The sequence below is a fragment of the Pristis pectinata genome, chromosome 31, assembly GCF_009764475.1.
Source record: "Pristis pectinata isolate sPriPec2 chromosome 31, sPriPec2.1.pri, whole genome shotgun sequence".
In the NCBI taxonomy this organism is placed as follows: Eukaryota; Metazoa; Chordata; class Chondrichthyes; order Rhinopristiformes; family Pristidae; genus Pristis; species Pristis pectinata.
The window spans coordinates 17,716,090-17,737,465 of NC_067435.1; the positions used below are offsets into that span (position 1 = coordinate 17,716,090).

At 48.0% G+C, this 21,376-nt stretch overlaps 1 protein-coding gene across 1 annotated transcript; it reads left to right on the forward strand.

The window, feature by feature from the left end:
* Positions 1 to 5,429: 5,429 nt before the first annotated feature.
* LOC127585035 (hepatic lectin-like) lies at positions 5,430 to 18,504 on the forward strand. The gene is made up of 6 exons (XM_052042161.1): positions 5,430 to 5,546; positions 5,993 to 6,112; positions 9,814 to 9,879; positions 11,262 to 11,413; positions 13,031 to 13,140; positions 17,347 to 18,504. Exons 1-6 carry the CDS (start codon positions 5,456 to 5,458, stop codon positions 17,480 to 17,482), a joined length of 675 nt encoding a protein of 224 aa, XP_051898121.1. The 5' UTR covers positions 5,430 to 5,455; the 3' UTR covers positions 17,483 to 18,504.
* The last annotated feature ends 2,872 nt before the right edge of the window (positions 18,505 to 21,376 follow it).

Consider the following 21,376-nt stretch of genomic DNA (forward strand, 5'->3'; position numbering starts at 1 on the left):
GGTGGTAGTCGGGGCGGCCAAGTGGGAACCGGTTGTTGTTCCCCCTCCCTCCAAAGTCATTTCCAGTTGGCAATATAGGGAGCCGAGAGGGGACACCAAGACATCACAAAGGCCGTCCAAGCCCTGCTGCGGGAGGGAGTCGTTAGACTTGCACCCTCCCCTTTTAATAGCCCCGTCTGGCCCGTCCGCAAAAAGAACAGGACGTGGCGCATGACAGTGGACTACCAACACTTGAACAAGGTTGCCCCACCACCAACCCACCCCCACCCCGCCTCGCGTCCACGGTATCCAACATAGTCACTTTAGTGGAAGATATTGCAGGGCGCCCAGACAAACCATGGTATGCCATTGCCGATCTGGCCAATGCATTTTTCTCCATCCCCTCTACCATACCTCCCAGGACCAATTCGCAGTCACCTGGGACGGGAGACAATACATATTCCAACGCCTACCACAAGGCTACATCCACAGCCCCACAATATGCCATGGGTTAATCTCCCGGGACTTGCAAGCCACTCAACTTCTCCCGGGGTGGCAATCGCCCATTATATAGATGACATACTTTTGCAGCGGCCTTCAGAGGCTATTGTCTCAGAGGCTCTTGATATGCTAATATCCTCCCTCAGAGAGCGGTGCTGGGCTATTAATGAGGAAAAGGTATAAGGCCCAGCCCAGAATGTATTGTTCCTCGGAATCCAATGGCATGCAGGCAAGACGGACATTCCTGAAACTGCATGGAACAAGATTTTAAATTTTGCCGTCTGCACTAACAAGATGGACACCCAGAGTTTCGTGGGCCTCCTTGGCTATTGGCGACAACACATACCCCACCTTACCATGCTCCTGAGACCCCTCTATAAGATGTCCCCCAAGAAAGCCGCCTTCTCCTGGGGGCCTGAACAGCAGGCTGCCTTTGAAGCAGCCAAATAAGCAGTGAAGCAAGCCCTGCCCCTGCCCCCCCCCCCCCAGGTCGGGGTCCCCTTCGAGTTACAGGTCTCCGCTAGTGAGTCAGTTGCCAAGTGGAGCCTCTGGCAGAAGGTCCAGGGGCGCAGAGTCCCGCTCGGCTTCTGGACTGGTTTGGCTGCCACCCTCCACAGCTCCTTCGAGAGTCAGCTGCTGGCCTGCTACCTGGCGCTCCTCGCAACCAAGCCCCAAACCGGTATCGACCCCTTGGACCTTTGCCCCTAACTGCCCATAATGCATTGGGTCAAGTCCCCTGACTCCACACCCAAAGACGGTCGAGCACAGAGGTCCTCGATAGTGAATTGGAAGTGGTACCTCGTGGACCGGGCCAAATTTGGTCCAGAAGGGGTCAGCCTTCTCCACAAACAGGTCATGTCCTTCCCCCAGTCCTAGGACCCACCCCCAGACATACCTGAGATCCAGCCCTCCCCGGTGTCCTGGGGCCAACCCTTCGACTCCCTGGACCCCGAACAAAAACTGCACGCCTGGTTCACGGATGGCTCCAGCCGCTGGAAAAACGGGAAACAGTATTGGAAAGCGGTGGCACTTCATCCCGCTATGGCGAAAACATTGACAAAAGAGGGAGCGGGTGGATCCAGCCAACTGGCGGAACTGGCGGCGGTAGCACTCACCTTACAGAACACCAGTCCTCATCTATACCGACTCTTGGGCAGTAGTCAATGGTATGGCGGTGTGGATGGCACGGTGGCATGAAACGGGGTGGGAAATTCATGGAAGCCCCCTCTGGGGACAGTGACACTGGCGTTTTATCTGGGATCATGCTGCCCAAAGACAGATTTCAGTCCACCACGTGGATGCCCATACCCAAAAAAATACCCAGGAGGCCATACGTAATGCCACTGTAGACCAAGCTGCCCAGATATGCTGCACTACCATCTCCCCAGAGGAACCTGACCTCAGTGCCTTAGCCGCATGGGCACACTGTAAGAGCAGTCACCTAGGGGCTGACGGTATGCGGCGCTGGGAAGAGCAGTTTGGGGTCGCCCTCACAGTTGACCAGTGCAAGACCACTGTCGTTAACTGCCCCATCTGCCAACAAAGGAAACCACGAGGCTGGCTGGCGGCGCCACTGGGTCACATTCGCCGCAGCACGGGACCGGGTGGCGTGTGGCAGACAGACTATATCAGACTGGTCCTGTGAGAGGGCCGACCAGAACAGCACTATCAAAGGATTGCAGTACCTCTCCTCCATCTATGGAGTCCCATGGGAGGTACAATCCGATCAGGGCTCACACTTCATGGGGGTTCAGGTACAGAACTGGGCGGCTGAGGCAGGGATCTCGTGGATGTTCCATGTCCCCTACCATCCCTAGGCATCGGGCCTGATAGAAAGAATGAACGGCCTGCTAAAGGAAACAATCCGCACACTAATGCCTTCCCGCACACTGAAGTGATGGTCGGGCATGCTGCAGTAGGCCGTCGACCAGCTGAATACACAGCCCACTGACCAAGGGGAGTCCCCATTTTCCCGCCATCAAGCACACGCACCACCTCCCAACTTGTGGGATCCCGACCCCCCCGAGACCGAGAACTCAGGGAGAGTCTGGGTCCAACAGCCACAAGGTTCCCCTCAGAAGGGAGAAGTCATTGCTCGTGGTCCCGGGGACACCCGGTGGGTCGCGATTCCAGGTCGAACTAACCTATCCTGTCTTCATACCCAACACTAACCCACCGAGAATGAGTTTGTTCCTCAACTCCCCCCCCCCACCCCCTACAGGATGAAGGCACTGCTCCAATCACTCCTTCTGCTCACTGTGATGATCGGCATCAGAACGCCAGCTAACTCCTTCCTCTGAATTGCTTATGAATTCGCCAGCACTTCCAACCAATCAGATTGCTGGATTTGCATCTGAACCCCAGCACACGCCGGTGAAACTCTCCCGCTTACAGCGATCCCTCTCAATGATCTCCAGATGAACGGCTTACACAGACTTTTTATGCCTGTTGGGTTCAGTATATCAGTTTGGGGGGGGGGGGGCGGGGCCCAATGGCAGTTCCCCCGCAACTCCCCTCACCATTACAGGACATGCCTTCCAGCGATTTCCGATGGGGTGGGTGTTTCAGACGTTGGTATTTCCCTTCCTACAATTTGACCTCCACCAGAGTCCCGACCCTCAGAGTCATCCCGCAGCCACTGAGTAAGCTGAGAGAATGCTGGTGCAGACTCCAGAACGACCACAGTTCCACCTTTTCAGTCGGCCATAGTGACTGTGAGTGAAACTGGTACCCAGGTGCCTCAAGTGACCACGGCCGGCAGTGCCGCTAAGCGAGGGTTTCCCTGGACATTGAACGGGACCCACTGCACTTGTGCCCACTATGCCTACCCGTGGATCCCCATGAGCTGGTACGGTTGCTGTTTTCCAGCGTTTGTGGTGCCCCATATCCACGCTCGCAATGACCTTGGGGAGCGCCCAGCATACAGCGACCGCTGGGACAAAAGAGCCATCACGGAGGCAGAGAAGTTCTGGATGATAGCCTTTCCCACGTATGGCATGGCCTGACTGTCCCGTGAAGTCATCCAGATGACCAGCGTGCTCCAGATGATGGCTGATGAAACGAAAATGTCACTGCAACGTACCAATGATGCCCTGACGAGGACGGCAGTGGAGCTGGCTGCAGTCAGGTCGGTGGCCCTGCAGAATCGGATGGCCCTGGACTACCTACTTGCTGCGGACGGTGGCATCTGTGCAGTGATTGGCAAGGAATGCTGTACCTTTATCCCCAATGAGTCCAGCAACATTACCAACCGGGCTGCTCATATTCAGGACTCGGTGGCTAAAATTCAAATAACAAGGGACCAGCTCCTCCAGCACTACAACTCATGGGGAAACTGGTGGCCGTTTGAGTTACTGGTGGGGGGGGGGGGATGGTGGGCAACTGTCATACACTTGGCCAGCACCCTCCTTTTAGTTGATATAGCGATCTGTATTTTGTTCTGTGCTTGTCAGATTATTAGGACCACTTCTTCCTTCCATTAGTACCGCATACTGACGCATATTTGTTAGCTTAGTTATAGCTATTCCCCCAATGGTGCGGTGTAACTTTCGAAGGGTGGAATGTAGTGTGAAAGGTCATGGCTGTCATGTGACACCATCGAGTACTGGTCGAAAGCGACACCACTGCCAATCAAGGTCTGGCTCCGCCCACTCATTAGTACACACTCTTGATCACTGATTGCTGTACACACCTTTTGTTCCTGGCCATGACCTATTGGACCTGTTGAATTACCTAAGCGGGCTCCACCCAGCTCTCCAGCATTATAAAGAATGCCACACGTGAGTGGCTCTCTCTATTTTGATTGCTGCTGGAGTCAAAACCATGCCGAGGGTCCATTGGTAAGAGTGTGCAACCTTTTGGTTTCGGAGCTTCCTAAGTAGATTTCCGGTAGCGCAGAGCTGATGCTTGTCGGGAATCAGGGGGTTCAGGGGTTCAGGCACCGTATTGCGTTTTCCTGACCGTTTGTAAGTACTGCGGTGTGTGTGTGTGTGTGTGTGTGCGCGCGCGCGCGCGCGCGCACTCACCCCCGTTGCGACCCCCCCAGGTTTCGCGACCACCCGTGTACTTATGAGTTTGCATCCGTTCCCGTTCATTCTGTTCCTGCGTTTTTCTTTGTGAATAAATCGTTTTCCAAAATCCACAGACTGTGTCACGAGTCCTCTACCTTTGTGACCCTCAAAAAACCTTCACTCACAACAAGGGGGTAGAAAACCATTCTTTCTCTGGACACCTCTGGGTTAGCTAGGTATGAAATCGACAGAAAATAACAACTCTGGCTCCGTAAATTCGAATTAATCACAAAAGTCTTTGGAAGTGTTGCTGATTAGACCAATATTGGGTGAAACCTATTTATCAAGATGAATTCGGAAGTATTTTCATTAAAACAACTGTTGCCATGAGATGTTGAAAACTCCTATGGTGACTCCCTCCCTCCTGGATACCACGTGCTGGCAACTCTGCTGGGTTTGTTTTGCTGCTGAGATAGGATCGACCCAGTGATAACGGCAGACCAATGGTCCACACTCTTCTATCCTGTTAGTCTCCAGATTTTTAAATGCAACGTCTCCAATCCAAGACGGTGGTGAATAATCCGTCAGCCTAAGGATTGGAAATGGTTGTGAAGTTTTAAAGAGCGCGGATCTTGGCAATTTCTAAACGCCACTTTTACTTCTGAGCTCTAACTGACATTCAATGCCCACACTTCCAGATACATTTGTTCAAAGCTGCCAGTCTGAGTGAATGTTTCGGGGAGGCAGATCTGAGTGACTCAGAGTGCTCAGTTCAGGCCATTGACCCTTGAAGTCATCATCAAGAAGCAGAAGTTGTTACATTCCATTGAATTCAGCAGAACAGATTTAGATTTGTTAGGTTTGCCACGAAATACCGAAAGTTCAGCATGACGAACCGTGTGACTAGAAACTGTGTCTTAGTTTCCCATGTTCCTCAAAGTCAAGTAGGTCTCGTAGCCGAGAATATGGAGCCAAGGAACAGTTATGAACATTTCAATGAATTTTACCCTGACGAACACAATGAAGCCGGATATCAGCCGGAGAAGCCAAAGACAGGTTGATATTAGTTATTTTGTTGCAGCGAGTGAGCCGGAACCCATTACACTTTCAGAAAAAATTGCCGCAATATTGGGAGAGTGACGGTCAAATGTTTACGGGGGTGGGGATTGAGGTTGGGGTTGGAGTGGGAGATGGAGGAATGCTCTCTGTTCCTTGTACCTTGAATTTATCTGTGCGAGTGATACTTTGGTTCGGTTGTGTGTAATTGTCCAGAACTTGTGACACCTCGACCTCCTGCGCAGTTTGGATCTCTAGCCTGCTGTGAGTGAAGGTGTTTACATTGAAGAGATGAGTATTAGACAGTTTATAAATTCTAGTGTTGACAACAATACTCGGTTCCTCTGCCCATTCTCGAAGTCTAAACCAGGAAAGTTTTTTTTAGTCTTTTCGCTGGACGATTCCCTTTCGTACTTGCAGTGACGACATTTTCTTGCACTTTGCAGGACTTGCTGGTCGACAAGCAGAGTTTATCCAAGGAAAGCTCTCCCCACTGGTCATGTACACTCTCCTGGGCGTCTCCCTCCTGCTGTCCATTGTGATTCTCAGCATTGTGGTTAATCTGAGTAAGTTAATGATGTTGTTGAGAAGAGAATATAATTGACTGCGTTCGAGCAACGACTCCGCATAAAGGGAACTTTTCCTTCTTCTGCCTGTTGGTAATGGAGGGAAGGGTCTTTAAAGCCCAACAGGAATACCCTGGTCTCTGTTCTACTGCACAGTCGTCTCGCTGCTGTTTCGTTGTCCGCTTGAGGCACTTGCCTGATTCAGAAGGAAGCGTGAAAGTGCCCAAAGTCGTCGCTCGCCGGTCGCCGGGGTTAGGCAGCTGCTCCTGCGTTCCCCTGCGATGTCTCCCGAACGCATCCCTTACCCGCTTCCTCCCTGCACGTACGCTCTCTCGTTCTCTCCCAGTAACATTCACACTTTCTCCGCAATCCACTCCGTCTTCGGGTACCGCTGGAGTTCGGGCGGTCTGATGACATGACCGTTAAAGCCGCTCGTTAGATGCAAAACTGTTCCCTTCGCCTACGTCGCCAGTGCGGCGGGAAAGTTCCGCGCCTCCCCAGGGCTGCCTCGTACTGTTGCACGCACACGGCAGCTGCAATAAACACTGCTATTCAGGGCACACATGCCCACGACCAAGCAGCGCTGACATGCGGGGGCCTCTCAGCTAGGTCCCAGGGCTCCAACGGGCTGCATAAACGGGCCCTTTCCGCCCACCTCCAACGTGCCGACCGCGCTGCCTGTCTACGCTAATGTCATTGGCCCGCATTAGACGCGTATCCCTCTATGCCTTTTCTATCTGAGAGGAATACCACGTAGTATTACGTCCAAACAGAGCCCCGCGCCCCCCGGACACCCGGTTACAACCACTACAGACCATGGGAAACCTGGCTGCTGAAGCTGGGAGCTGCTGTCATGTCTTTAGTGAATCCGCCTCTGCCCATTCTGAATAAATAGAGATGGGAAAAGGGCGAGAAATACAAGAGGAGAAGAGAAGGAGTGGGGTTCGGAGAAGGGAGAAGGGAAGGGAGGACAGGGCAGGGACGTTACATCTTTCTGGGGGGGGGGGCACTTGTGGTATGTGGTGTGCTAGCACCTTTCCTAAATCCATTTATACTGCCCTGGTGTACATACATTACCAGAGGCAGGAAATATCACCCCTGACATCCCAGACTTTGTCTTTAGGCCTTGCGTCACGACACTGGAGAAACATTCTGCATTTTCTCATGTTCTGTGGAAACCAATAAACTGAGCAATATTTAGTCGGTTTACCGAAGCCGGCAATGAGCGCGACTTTGCCCATGATGTCGTCAGAGATACCAGCGGACGTTGGGCTTTCTATCGCTGGCTGTCTTCCCAGAGGGGCAGGTCTGCATCGGTGTCAGTCTGAGTACTCCCACATCCACAATGTCTAACCACAAGGAAATAAATATGAAGGTGTGTACAAAATTCCCGGAGAGTTGCCCTGGTGCTTTCATCGACAGAGCTCTCATCTGCCTCACCACTTTGAAGCCACAGGCAGATTGAAAGAATGGCTGCTGGGACACACAAGATTCGCCTTCAAACTTCATGGTGATTCCCAGGGTCACCTGCCCCTCCCCTCCTCCGCCAGTGAAGCCCAGCAGTCAATGCTTCAACCCAACTTTGCACCTACCAAACCATTATTAGTATCAATTCTCTATCTCTACCTCAGCGGATAGGCTGGATACCAGTATCCACTACAAACCAAAAGACTCCTACAACTCTGTCCATTAACACCTTTGGAAACATTGGGCAAACTTGGCCCTCACACCATCACAGGTATCGTGTTTGTTCTCTCCAACCCTTCCCGGTTCTGTACATTAAACACACTTATTTTCTCACCTCCGATTTGATGAGGAATCATCAACCTGAAATGTTAACTCTATTCTTCTTGGAGTTTCTAGCATTTTTAGGTTTTATCTCAGATTTCTATCATTTGAAGTTTTTTTTTGGTACTATCATGTTCATTGTTTCAATTCGTTGAGAACTTCAGCACTATGTCGGACTTCCACTTTAATATGAGCTTCCAATAATATTTCATATTAGACACATATACTGTTTCATTCCACATCTGCTAGCTCACCCAGAACCTCCTGCTTAAACCATCCTCCCACCCCGCCCCCACATTCAGTTGTTTTCCAGCTGCTCCATCGTCATGAACATCGGTCGTATCAACGGTATCATATCATCTCCCAAATTCAATGCTCCCCAAGCCTCTTTCGTCCTTGCTGTGTTATATTGTCTCCAGTGTGGCTAAGTTTGGAGTGAGGGGTTTGAAGGTCAGAGAAAGTGCGAGTGGCACTGAAGGGACAGAAATTAAAGGGCAGGGAGGACAGGTTGAGAAGGGTCACCGTTGGGTGGTGGGGTAGAATGGAGGCAACGGGCAAGTGGGACTGCATCTGAGCCCACCCGTGTGCATATGTGAAAATGCATGTGATGACATGTGCCTGCGTGTGCCCACCCATGTGTGTGCGTGACTGTCCATGCAATAGAGTCTGTTTGCCAGTATATTGGCATTCCTTGGACCCCTTGTTTCAAGACCATGTTCTTCCTCCGTTAAGCCCATGTGGTAGGTGTACAAGGACTACCCCAAGTCAACAGGGTCACGCACTGGCATCTTCCACAATTCAAAATGAAGTTCGGGACCTGGACCCTCCGGGCCTGAGTCATGCCTTTCACGATCCAGGAGATAGCCTAATAAGAAGAAAAGGTACTTGTGGGTGTGCTGGGCCGCGAACTCATTCTCAGCCGTGTCTGTGTGCAATGGTCGTGCAACAATTTGAGACCGTGAGCGAGTAGGAAGTCATTCTCCCGGATGCGTGGTTTTAATAACAGTCAATAGTTCTTTCCTGAGTTGGGAGGACAACCAAATCATGCTTGTAATATCCCAACGTTTTTCTGAAGATTCGTCTGCCTCGTGTACAATATTTCTCTTCTGCTACCAGATCCGTTGTAGTTTGAGACAACAGATCTTGTCTGAGAGCTGAGACACCATGGCTGTAGCCAGAATGCCTCATATGCCAACGCATCGATTTGTTGTCTCAGCATTGAATCATCTTCTCTTTCACAATGCACAGTGTGTTCAGAAATAAAAGCAGTTCATGTCCTCATCAAATCAGCGTGCAATGTTCGGGGTAGAGGCAGGTTTGCGGTGCGGAGCAGGAGACATATGGCTGGAAACTGAGAGCATTTATCGTGCATCCCCAAATACCCTTTGAACGGAGTGGCTTGGAGGTTTCATCGATGTGTGTCAGAGTAAGGTCAACAAATATCCGTCTCCAATCATCACCAGTGAATTCTATGTTTATTTTCAACAAGTCTGTAGTTTGATTTTTGCTGTCACTGGGGTTTGCTTTTTTTCTAGATTTAATTAAGTTTTGAATTTAAATTCCCAACTGCCCTGGTTCGATTCGAATTCTTTCCGGAGATTAATGGCCTAGGCTTCCGGAGCAGGCTGCAGTGACAACTACTGTCACCGCACCCTGAAATTTTCAAAGACCCCTTTGCAAGAACTACCCTGGATTCAGTGTTCATCGTCATCTCCAGTCTTAAAAACTGACTCAATAAAATTCCCGATCCTGGCCATCATTGCAGTAGTGAGCATCTTTGATCGACACACCAGTCATTGGGTGAATAGGATGCTTTCTTCTGCGAAAATCCCCAAATTTTCAAAAATAAAAAAACATTTAACACCTAAAGCAGGTTTCCACGTTGTAAAGCTTTGCTCCTCCTTCTGTTACAGGAAACTCTGAAAAGACAAACAGTTCACTCGCCGAACTTCAGCGTGAGGTTTCACGACTGAGAGAGAGTAAGTTTAATAATCGGAGACACCTTTCGTCTGAAGTTATTCATTGAAAATTGGGCATTGCTAACAGCTAATTATTTGAAGCTCTGACATTAAACGTGTTGGTATCTGGTGTTATCACAAAAGCAAATATTTTCTCTCCTCACTGCTCCCGAGTGGCTAGAGGAGGGAATAATTTTCCAGGGATTCCAGCTGCACCGGACGAGGTGGAATATCAGGAGGGAGAGGTGCAGAGCTCCTATACCAATCCAGATGAATCGACTTAACCCGGGCTCTGGGTACTGATTCCATTTGTATTTGGCGTGATCAAGAAAAAGTTCCCAACAATGATAGGAACACCGAAGACATGCACATATTTCGCAGTCTGTACAGTTGCTGCCCTCCTGATTTCAGAGATGCAGAGGATCTGAGGCTGGGTAGGAGAGGGCATCGGTTTGCCAGCACATTCCAGGGTTGTGGAGCTACTTCTGCGCATTTCAGAAGTGGGATTGAAGGGAGACAGAGAGTACAAAATGGGACCAACCGTGCATTGGCTCTGGGGTCGACTTTGCTCTCTCCCACATTATTCTGATTACACCTGTAGCTCACCCATCTGCGGCCTTTACATTGGCTCAGATTGAATAGTGGTGGTGGTGGGGGTTCGGTAGCTCTGGAAACCGAAATAATTGACGAGGATGCCAACACTGAGGAGATTAGCAGCAGGCGTGGCGGTGAGGATGAGGGTGTCGGTATTGAATCAGTCGGTTTTTGTGATGGAAGGAAACCAGAGAAAGGTCTTGGAATCTTACGCTTTGAGCTTCTTTATAAGAGTCAACTTTTGCGGTAGAACCAGCTCTCAGGCTGGACGAGGTTCTGGCTCCAGGTTCTTCCAGGATCTGCCTCATTGAAGTGCCTGACAGGAAACTGTCGTTCCTCCCCAGGCCTTATTTTGATATTATAATTCCAAAGTTCATTACCGATTGAGTGACAATTAGGTTTTCCTGACGTTCAGGCAAATTAACTGCTCATCCAAAAGGCAGCGCCTCTGAACATGCAGAACTTCCTCTGTACTGCAAAACAAAGCCATCCTAGATTTTCTGTCCATCTCCGCTGTGGGGATGGATACCACAATCTTTTAATTTAGAGGTGAGAGTGTCGCTCTCGGAGCTATGACGCAACCCTGCGCTGCCTGATGTGTTCAGCGAGCCTGAAACTTCCTAGAGATGTGGCCTACAGGAGAATGGCGTGGTTACTTCAAGGTATGCAATATGCAATATATCAGAGACTTCTCATGACATAGGTTGTATGCGTGAAAAAATCGACGTCTAAACGTGGGTCAGTAAGGAAATATGTGAGAGTCTGCGGTGCTCCATCTGTTTCTAATTTCTATTTAAATAACTTCATAGACTTGTATCCTGTTCAGCCATTGAACAAATGGAGACTCTTCAAACAGAGACTTTATTATTTCCGGTCAACTCGAGCTGGTTGGAATGAATCCCAGAACTTCTGCACCTCAATGAACTCCAACCTCGTGGTTATTAACAATGGAGATGAGCTGGTAGGAACCATTTCATTCATTTATATTTCTATCTTCTTTAGGGCATTACGTTCCCTACAGTCATTAAACCCACATAATAATAAGAAGCAGACGTTGATTGACACTGACATTGATAATGCATTAAAGGCAGGAACCATTATTCCAACGGGATTAAGTGAGAGCCGGTATCAGGTAGAGATCGTCACCATTTCCTCAGTTAATGCTGCCCTCTAAGGTTGCAACCAGGTGCTGATGATAGGAGGTTACTCTCTAGGGATGGTCGAGCATGAGTGCAGTCTCAGAACTTTGGGAAAGCCTGTAATGTAGCAAACGACACTCTCCCCCCCAACTACCCACACCCGCACTACCTGCTCCTGTGGGCCAATGGAGAGGCAGATTAAGTTTCCTGTCATTGTGCTTGGGTGTTTGGAGGGCATTCCAAACGCAACAGTGAGCAGAAAACTGTGAGATGAGACAGATCAACAGCAACAGCCTGGATTGATCTCGTGACTGGGAAGTAAGAGTGAACATGACAGTGACCCTGACCTTCACAACCTTCACAGCACCGAACACGCATGAGGTTGTTTCTGACGTCACCGTGAAGGCAGGAAATGTTGTTTAGATGTTGGCCCTTTAAAAGCTCAATTTCAGGAGAAACTGGCTGTGCGATTATCATCCCAATGATCATGGTTAGAAATGGAGCGGATATGTGGTTTTGAATTACATCATTTACCATCTCCCCAAATGAACCCTCTTAAATTTCCTTTCAAGAACGTTGAATTATCCTCGAACATGATCCGATAGTCTGACATACACTCGGCTACAAGGCTGTCAATGCTGTTCACATCTGTATCTCAAAGCTGGAAGTTGCATCAGGAATTCTCAGAAGCTTACAGGAGTCCATTCTTACTCAGTAAATGTATTTTAGTTTATTAAGTGCCCTTAACTCTCGCCAGCTGCAAGATCCCATGGGACTGAGGTAAAATCTGGGTTTAGGGAGCAGACGTTCATTGATGTAGGTTGGCCTAGTGCATTGGGCTGATGTAAGAAACCAGTGCCTCCCAGCATACTTTTCCACCTACACCACTTGTGCTTGATTAACTGTGGGAGAAAGGAAAGACATAATCTGGTCTCTCAGTGTAAATAACGGGCAGATTGGACAAGGGCAGAGGAATAGCCAGCTCCAGGGAACTGGACGCTGGAGCACTTACTACATTGCACCGGGACAAAGCTACGGATAAAAACAGCCTGGGCCAAACGTGCAAAGTGCTTTTCTACCTCTATAATAGGTTTGTATCGTCCGTGTAATTGGATAAGAAAAGAACATCTGAGTGTTCTCAAGGAACAGAAGCAAAGCAGTCACGAGGGTCTGGAGGAAGTGAGCTGGTTACTCATTGATCGGTGGCTCTTTGGGTAGGAGCACTTTCGAGGAGGTCGGAGCCTGGGAACGTTTTGTATTAGTTGCAGGCCTTTTTATACTAACGGAACACAAAATTCTCCACTTTAACAAGGCTTGGTATGATAAATAAGCCCTTGTTTGTAACTCAGAACAGGGTCGACAATGCTGAACAAATAAAATAACCTTTAGTCGTGCCACTAATACCGGGATATCTGGTCACGTTGTTATTTATCTGACAGGAATATATCCGACTGAATGCAAACTGTGCGCATTGGATTGGACTCCATGACACTGCGGAAGAAGGGACCTGGCGTTGGGTGGATGGCACGGATTATGCTTCAAATATCAAGTGAGTCTGTTCTTTCCTCCCACAGTGAGGGACATTCTCCCACGTTCCTTCTGAAGAATGCTGTTTTCCTCCCTTATTGCAGAGTTTTGAGTGGTATGAATAATGCTGTCCTCTGCCCCTGGCTATCAGTTTCAACTCATACCCCACCCCCTTCATTTCATGGATACATTTGCTTTGTATCCTTTCCACCTATCGCGGTGTAAATGTAAGCGGAGTATTAGAGTTCCCTCCGCTCACCAGAGTTTGGATTGTACTACAGTTAAAATCAAAGCAGGGGTCTTCGCATAGCTTTCGGTCTCGCAGACTTTTCAATAAACGTCCGAGGTCTCCACCTGGCCCAGGCCGAGCCACAATAATTTACCCACGTCGGGTCCTATTGCACTGAGAAGACCCAAGGCAATCGCAACGTTTAAACAGGTAGAGGGGGAACAAAAGCTTCCAGGGACTCAAAGTAGTCGGTTGGGTAAACCTCGAGGAAGACTGAAAAAGTCTTACAAGAACACAAGTAAATCCAAGTACTGCAGGTGTTGGAAATTTCAAAGGGAAACAGATACTCAGAAGGCCAGCATGCCGAAACGGAAACTGGAACGGAGAGTTTAGTGAAACAGGAAGACAGGGAACAGATGAAACGGTAGGTGGAGAAATGTGAGCTTAAAGACCGGAGAAGCAAGAACATGGGAGAGGAATTTACATTCAGCAAGACGGTGTGGATTCTCACACTGTCCAGGGGTAAATAGCACGAAAGGTGAAATTATACAGGAGATTCTCCCAACCATTTGTTGCAGTATTGGAAGAAACCCCGTGAAAACAGCAGAATATTAGGTGATCCGCTGCGGAACTTCACTTCCAGAACTCTGAAAAGGCAAGTGCAGGAAATGAAACATTTTCAGAATAAATGGACACAGAACTGCTTTGTTCACAGCTATCGGGCCTTGCTTTCCTTTCTGAGCCGGTGCCAAGGCTGTTTGAGGCCACTACGCATCTTACCATTGTTTCTACATTCAACCTATCACTGTTCATGCAATGTGGGGATGAGGCCAATCCCAGTTCGATCTGTAGGAATCCAGATAGTGAAGGAGTTTGTCTCCGTGTGTTCCTGTGTTGAACCCTCGGGCATCCTGCTGAATACCTGGAGTGGGAGGTGAACACAGAACGGTACAGGATAGGAACAGGTCCTTTGGTGCACGATGTTGTGCAGAACTAATTAAACTAATGATGCCTAATTGCACACATCCCTTCTGCCTGCACACGGTCCATATCCCTCCATTCTCCGTATATTCACGTGCCTATCTAAGAATTTAACGCTTCTATTGTATCTGCCTCCACTACCAACCCTCGCAGCGCATTCCAGGAACCCACCACTCTCTGTGTAAAACACTTGCCTCGCACATCTCCTTTGAAGTTTCTCCCTTTCACCTTAATCTTAAATGCGGATACTCTGGTATCAGACATTTCGACCCTGGGAAGAAGATACCGGCTGTCTATCTATGCCTCTCGTAATTTTAGAAACTTCTACCAGGTCTCCCCTCAGGCTCTGTCGCTACAAGAAATCAACGCAAGTTTGTCCTTATTGCACATGCCCTCTAATCCGGGCAGCATCCTGGTAAACCTCGTCTTCACTCTCTCCAAAGCCGACACATCCTTCCGATGAGCGGGCCACCGGAACTCAATGCAATACTCGAGATACGGCATGACGAGAGTCTTTTAAAGCTGCAACATAACTTCCTGACTCTTCAACTCAATGCCTCGACTGATAAAAGCAAACATGCCATAGGCCTTCTTTACCACCCTGTCAACTTGTGCGGCCACTCTGAAGGAGCTATGGACTTCGTCCCAAAGATCCTATGTACATCAACTCTTTTAAGGGTCCTGCCATTAACGGTGTACTTTCTATTTACATTTGATCTCCCGAAGTTCAACACCTCACATCAGTCCATATTAAACTCCATCTGGCTTCTCTCTGCCCACATATGTAACGGATCTGTATCCCGCTGTATTCTTTAGCAATCTTCTACACTATCCACAACGTCACCAATCTTTGTGTCATCTGCAAGCTTAATAATCCACCCATCCACGTTTATATCACGAGCAACAGAGGACCCAGTATCGTTCCCTGCTGAACACCACCCAACGAGAGTACGACCCATTGACCACTACCGTCTGTCTTCTATGGGCAAGGCAATTCTAAATCCAAACGGCCAAGTGACCATGGATCCCATGCATCTTAAACTTATGAATGAGCCGACCAAGAGAACCATTGACCACTACCGTCTGTCTTCTATGGGCAAGGCAATTCTAAATCCAAACGGCCAAGTGACCATGGATCCCATGCATCTTAAACTTATGAATGAGCCGACCAAGAGAATCATTGACCACTACCGTCTGTATTCTATGGGCAAGGCAATTCTAAATCCAAACGGCCAAGTGACCATGGATCCCATGCATCTTAAACTTATGAATGAGCCGACCAAGAGAATCATTGACCACTACCGTCTGTATTCTATGGGCAAGGCAATTCTAAATCCAAACGGCCAAGTGACCATGGATCCCATGCATCTTAAACTTATGAATGAGCTGACCAAGAGAGGCCTTGTACAATGCTTTATTTATATCCATGTAGACAACATCCACTGCTTTACCTTCATCAATCACGTTCGTCACCTCCTGAAAAAATTCAATCGTTAGTAAGGCGTGGCTTGCCCTGAACACAGCCATACTGACTATCCCTAATTACGTCACACTTTTCTAAATGCTGATAAATCCTGTCCATAAGAATCCTCTACCACCAACATGAGACACACCGGTCTATAATTTCCAGGATTATCTATATTTCCCTTCTTGAACAGAGAAAAGACATCAGTTACTCACTAGTCCTCTGGGACCTCGCTTGTGGCCAGAGAGAACACAAAGATCTTGGTCAAGGGCCCAGAAATCTCATCACGTGCCTCTCTCAAATACTTGAGGTATATCGCATCTGGCCCTTGTGACTTATCTACTTCAGGAGACCCAATACAGCTACTTTCTTTATCTCACGTTCCTTCACATCCTTCTCCTTGCTAAATACCGGAGTATTTTCAGGTAGTCATTTCGAACCTCGCCCACATACTTCGCCTCCAAGCGCATGTTCCCTCCTTTATCCTCGAGTGGTCATACCGACTCCCTCGTTTCCCTCTTGCTCTTGATGAGTGCCTAGAATATCTTGGGATTGTCTTTAATCCTACTTGCCAAGGTCTTTTCCTGGCCTCTCATGGCTCTCCAAATTCCTCCTTTAAGTTCCTTTCTGGCTTCTTTATATTTCCCAATTGCCCTGTTCGATTTTAGCTTCCAAAGCCTGACATATGATTCCTTTCTCTTCTTGACTAAATTCACAACCTTTCTCGTCATCCAACGTTGTATTACATTGTAATTCTTGTCCTTCCTTCTTACTGGAACATACAGGTCATGTACTCTGTGCAGTTGTTCTTTAAGCAACCTTTCCATGTCAGATATGAACTTACCCAAAAACAGCTATTTCCAATTAGCGCTGCCTAGCTCCTGCATAATACTCTTGTAATTTTCCCTATCCCAATTTAATACTTTCCCGTAAGGTCCATACTTATTCTTATCTATAGCTATTTTAAAATGTAAGGAGTTTTGGTCACTGTTTCGTAAATGTTCCTCCCACTGAAAGGTCAATCATCTGGTCAGTCTCATTCCCAATATAAAGTCCAGTATGGCCTCTCCTCAAATTGGACTATCCACATACTGTGTTAATGAACTTTCTTGGATGCACCTGATAATTCTACCCCATCTAACGCTCTAAGAAGGTCCCATACTATTCTGGGGAAGTTCAAGTCACGCACGACGACAACCCTGTTGGTTTTGCACTTTTCCATAATCTACCTGCGTATCTGACCCCCAATATCTGACCTGCATATCTGACCCCCCAATATCCCGGTGACTAGTGGGGTGAGGCTGTGGGGACCGTAGTCTGTGAGTAAATGATAAGCACTATATAAATGAATGTTAGGACTGATAGAAACGAAGGATTCCTCAGTTATGGTGGCGAATCCTGACTGTGCTTTTATAGAGGGACAACGTTGCCACTAAATGTTTAACCAGTAGTGGGCAGTGGAACCTCCGGCTGCGTGTGCAATAAAAATGATTCTTTTCTGAATTATCCAACTGTCCATTCATTTTTCTTTACATCTCTCTCTCTTCACTCAGGTTCTGGGCAAGCAATCAACCTAATGGTGATGAGCGTTGGGAAGAAGACTGTGCTGTGGTCAGCGAAGATGGATTGTGGCACGATTGGCCGTGCAATTCCCAGCACTTCGCCATCTGTGAAAAACCAACAGAGTGACATATCACTTCACGTTTCAACACGGGGCAAAGTGGGCAGTGAATCCGTTTGTAAACCACCTCCTGAAGACTAAACGATCAGCACTGAACTGGGATTAGCGGGGTGGGTGTGTGGCCAGACCTCTGTCACCCTCTCTCTCCCCACTACAACTGCGCTAAAGTTCATTGCTCGCATTCAGTTTTGTTTTGCTTAATTGTAACCCAGCAGTACAAAGATCCACATGGGATGATGTCCCATGTCACTCAATGTGGTAGCACCAATCCAGTTTTTTGGAATGTTGCCAAGTTGCAGTGCAGTGTATGTTCACCAGTGCTTTCTTGCACCTTCACATTTTTCTAGCTCCGACCTTTTTCATTCAATATGCCCTTGGAATCTTAACCTTGCAGTGCTGTTTGGAAGACCAGATTATGCGTTTTCTCCTTTGAGGGATGGAATGGTTTCAGTACAGTTTCCACTCCCGTCGACGCTTAGACTGAAAGGCCAGTGTACTGGTTTTCACGAAAATCAAAGTACCAATTTCACTCCTTCCCCCTACATGCTTTCGGTCACCCCAGTTCCCAACCCCTCCTTTCCCCCACTTTCTCCCGTCCTACTGGATTCTGCAAGACAAACCAGAACTTGGGGCAGTTTAATGACTGTGTTTGTAACCGCGGGATTGTTCTCCAGGACTTGAAGTCTTTTTTTGTAATTTGCTGAATCCTGCCAGCGGACTAGGCTCCAATCAAATTAAACCTGATTCCAGAGAGGTCGGCTGCCAGCGCTGGCTTCTGTCAGGGAGGTGGGTGGAATTGATTTGGGTGTTTCCAAGGCTACCCATTGTCTGCAGTCCCACACACGCCTCTCCCTTCCTATATGTCTCTCTATTTGTCTCCAAAACCTCCCTCTGCCTCTTCTCACCATCCATTCCCCGGTTTCTGTAACCTGTGACATCATGTTAATATCTGGGTCTGACCAGCAGGATTGTGATCTACGATCTGCCGCTTTGTCATCCGGTGAAATCTGATGTTTACTTTTATCCCATTTCTGTCAACCCAATCCTGAATAAAACACATTTGTTCTTGTGATCTCGGTGTTTTCCTTGTCCGCATTCGGAGGGATCAGGGGTCTTCGGTGGGATTGTGCTGCTACTGTTTACTTCTGAAACCCAAGAGCCCATATGTTTCACTAACTCTTTCATTATGTTCTGCCAGCTCCAAGGAACTTTGCACATGGACTCCAGGCCACTTTGTTCCCGCAGTGGTTTTGAAAATATACAGTTCATTCAATATCTCCTTCCCCCATTCCTTCTGCCAGAGTGCACCTCACAATTCTCAGTTTTAAATTTCATCTGACACTTATCTGTCCATTCTGCAAGCCTGTCTTCCTCTATGACAACCTCTTGGACTTTAGGATTACTTGCTTCTACTCCATTTCTGTGCATTCTTAGGGCTAATAAGGCCGGTGTGTCTCTGTCGCAGGTGGGGCAGAATATTTTCGACGGGGTGGGTGGGTAGGTAATTTAGGAGGTGGAGCTCGCCGTCTGTCATTTATGCTGGGCTTCATTGAGCGCTAAGTGAATACGTTTCCCAATGCCAACATGAACGCTTGTCCATTTGGATCGATCATGACTTATGGATTCCAATGACTCAGTGGGATATTATAAATTCCAAGAACCTTTTGAAATCCTTCCCTCTCTCTACCCGTTGCTTTCTTGCCACATCAGAGCTGGGGGCAGAACTCCTGTGTAGGGACTCCGCTGTAGGACATACAACCGACGATTCCTGCTTAATGCAGGCGAACAGCTACTGAATTCAGACATAGCAAAATAGTTCTCAACCCGATCAATCATGTAAATATTTGGGGACTGGTGTCTAAATTGGGAGAAATGTCCCACAGACTAGTCAAACAGTAATCTGACACTGTTGTACACGCAGAATCATACGTTACAGATAATATATTAGGCACCTTCAACACAACCCTTTAATATGTCCCGCTTCACAAATCGAACTGACCCAGCACCCCCCGTGGTACATTGACATACAGGCTGCAGAGCGTGTCCCTGGGAGTCTACGATGTTCACTCCAAACTCGACGGTCTCATGGCATCAAGTTAAACGGGGGTAAGGAAACCCCTTCCTGAATAACATCTGCTGTCGTCATTCACCTGAAGAATTAGTGTGCTCCACGTTCCACAAAACCTAGAAGAAGCACTGAAGGTAGCAATGACACAGAATGTAATCGAGGAGTGGACTTCAATATCTATCCCCAAGAGAAGCCAGTACAAATTAAGCTGGCCGCGTCCTGAAAGTCACAGCTTCCATACTGGGTTATTGGCAATTTGTGACTGAAGCAATGTGTAAACCTGCTTGACCTCATTATCAACAATTTATCTGTGACAAAAACACACTATTCTTGTAAATTTAGAACGTTGGCATCCGCCTGACAAAATATAGTATATCCATCTGAGAAAAATCAGGACAAATCCAATCTGTCTAAATACCACCCAGTCATCCAAGTTCCAATTATAGCCGATATCATGGAAGGCGTCATCAACAGTGCAGTCATGGCGCATTTACTCTCCAATGACAATGTCACCAATGCTTAGTTTGGCTTCGACATGACTATTCAGCTGAAGACCCACGCCTAAATTCAAAACTAGACCAAAGAGATTAATTTCAACAGTGAGGTGAAAGAAACTGCCCATGACATCAAATCGGCATTTAGCTGATGGTAGCACCTCCTGAAACAAAATTCAATGGGCAGAAGGAGAAAAGAAAGCACTCCAATTGATAAAGGTACACTTCAGACAAACGGAGTGGAGTGTCGATATTGGAGATTGAATATACCAAGCCCAGGATATGACTAGAGCAGTGTAATATGCCCAGCCCATCCATACTGAGCTGCTTCCTTAACAATCTTCATTCCCTTATAAGTTCAGAAGTGGTTTTATTCATCGTTTGTTGAACCACGTTCGATTCCGTTCGCAGTCCCTCGACAACTGAAACAGTCCATGCCCGCAAACAACAACATAAGCAAACACAGGAACGTAATGATTCCAACATGGAATTCGGTCAGTCAAGTGCACGGAGTGCCGTGTACAGAACAATTTCAGCAAGGCGTTTGATAAGGTACCCCATGCAAGACTTATGGAGAAGGTGAGGAAACATGAGATCCAAGGGGACATTGCAGTGTGGATCCAGAACTGGCTGGCCCACAGAAGGCAAAGAGTGGTTGTTGAAGGGTCGTATTCTGAGTGGAGGTCGGTGACCAGTGGTGTGCCACACGGGATCTGTACTGGGACCCTTACTATTTTTGATTTTTATAAACTACCTGGATGAGGAAGTGGAGGGGTGGGTTAGTAAGTTTGTGGATGACACGAAGGTTGGGGGTGTTGTGGATAGTTCAGAGGGCTGTCAGAGGTTACAGAGGGACATAGATAGGATGCAGAGTTGGGCTGAGAAGTGGCAGATGCAGTTCAACCCAGATAAGTGTGAAGTGGTTCATTTCGGTAGGTCAAATATGTTGGCGGAATATAGTATTAATGGTAGGACTCTTGGCAGTGTGGAGGATCAGAGGGATCTTGGGGACTGAGTCCATAGGACGCTCAAAGTCGCTGCGCAAGTTGACTCTGTGGTTAAGAAGGCATATGGTGTATTGTCCTTTATCAATCGGGGAATTGAATTTAGGAGCCGTGAGGTATTGTTACAGCTATATAGGTTCCTGGTCAGAGCCCACTTGGAGTATTGTGCTCAGTTCTGGTCGCCTCACTACAGGAAAGATGTGGAAGCTATAGAGAGGGTGCAGAGGAGATTTACAAGGATGTTGCCTGGAATTCGGAGCATGCCTTATGAAAGCAGGTTGAGGGAACTCGGCCTTTTCTCCTTGGAAAGACGGAGGATGAGGGGGGGACCTGGTT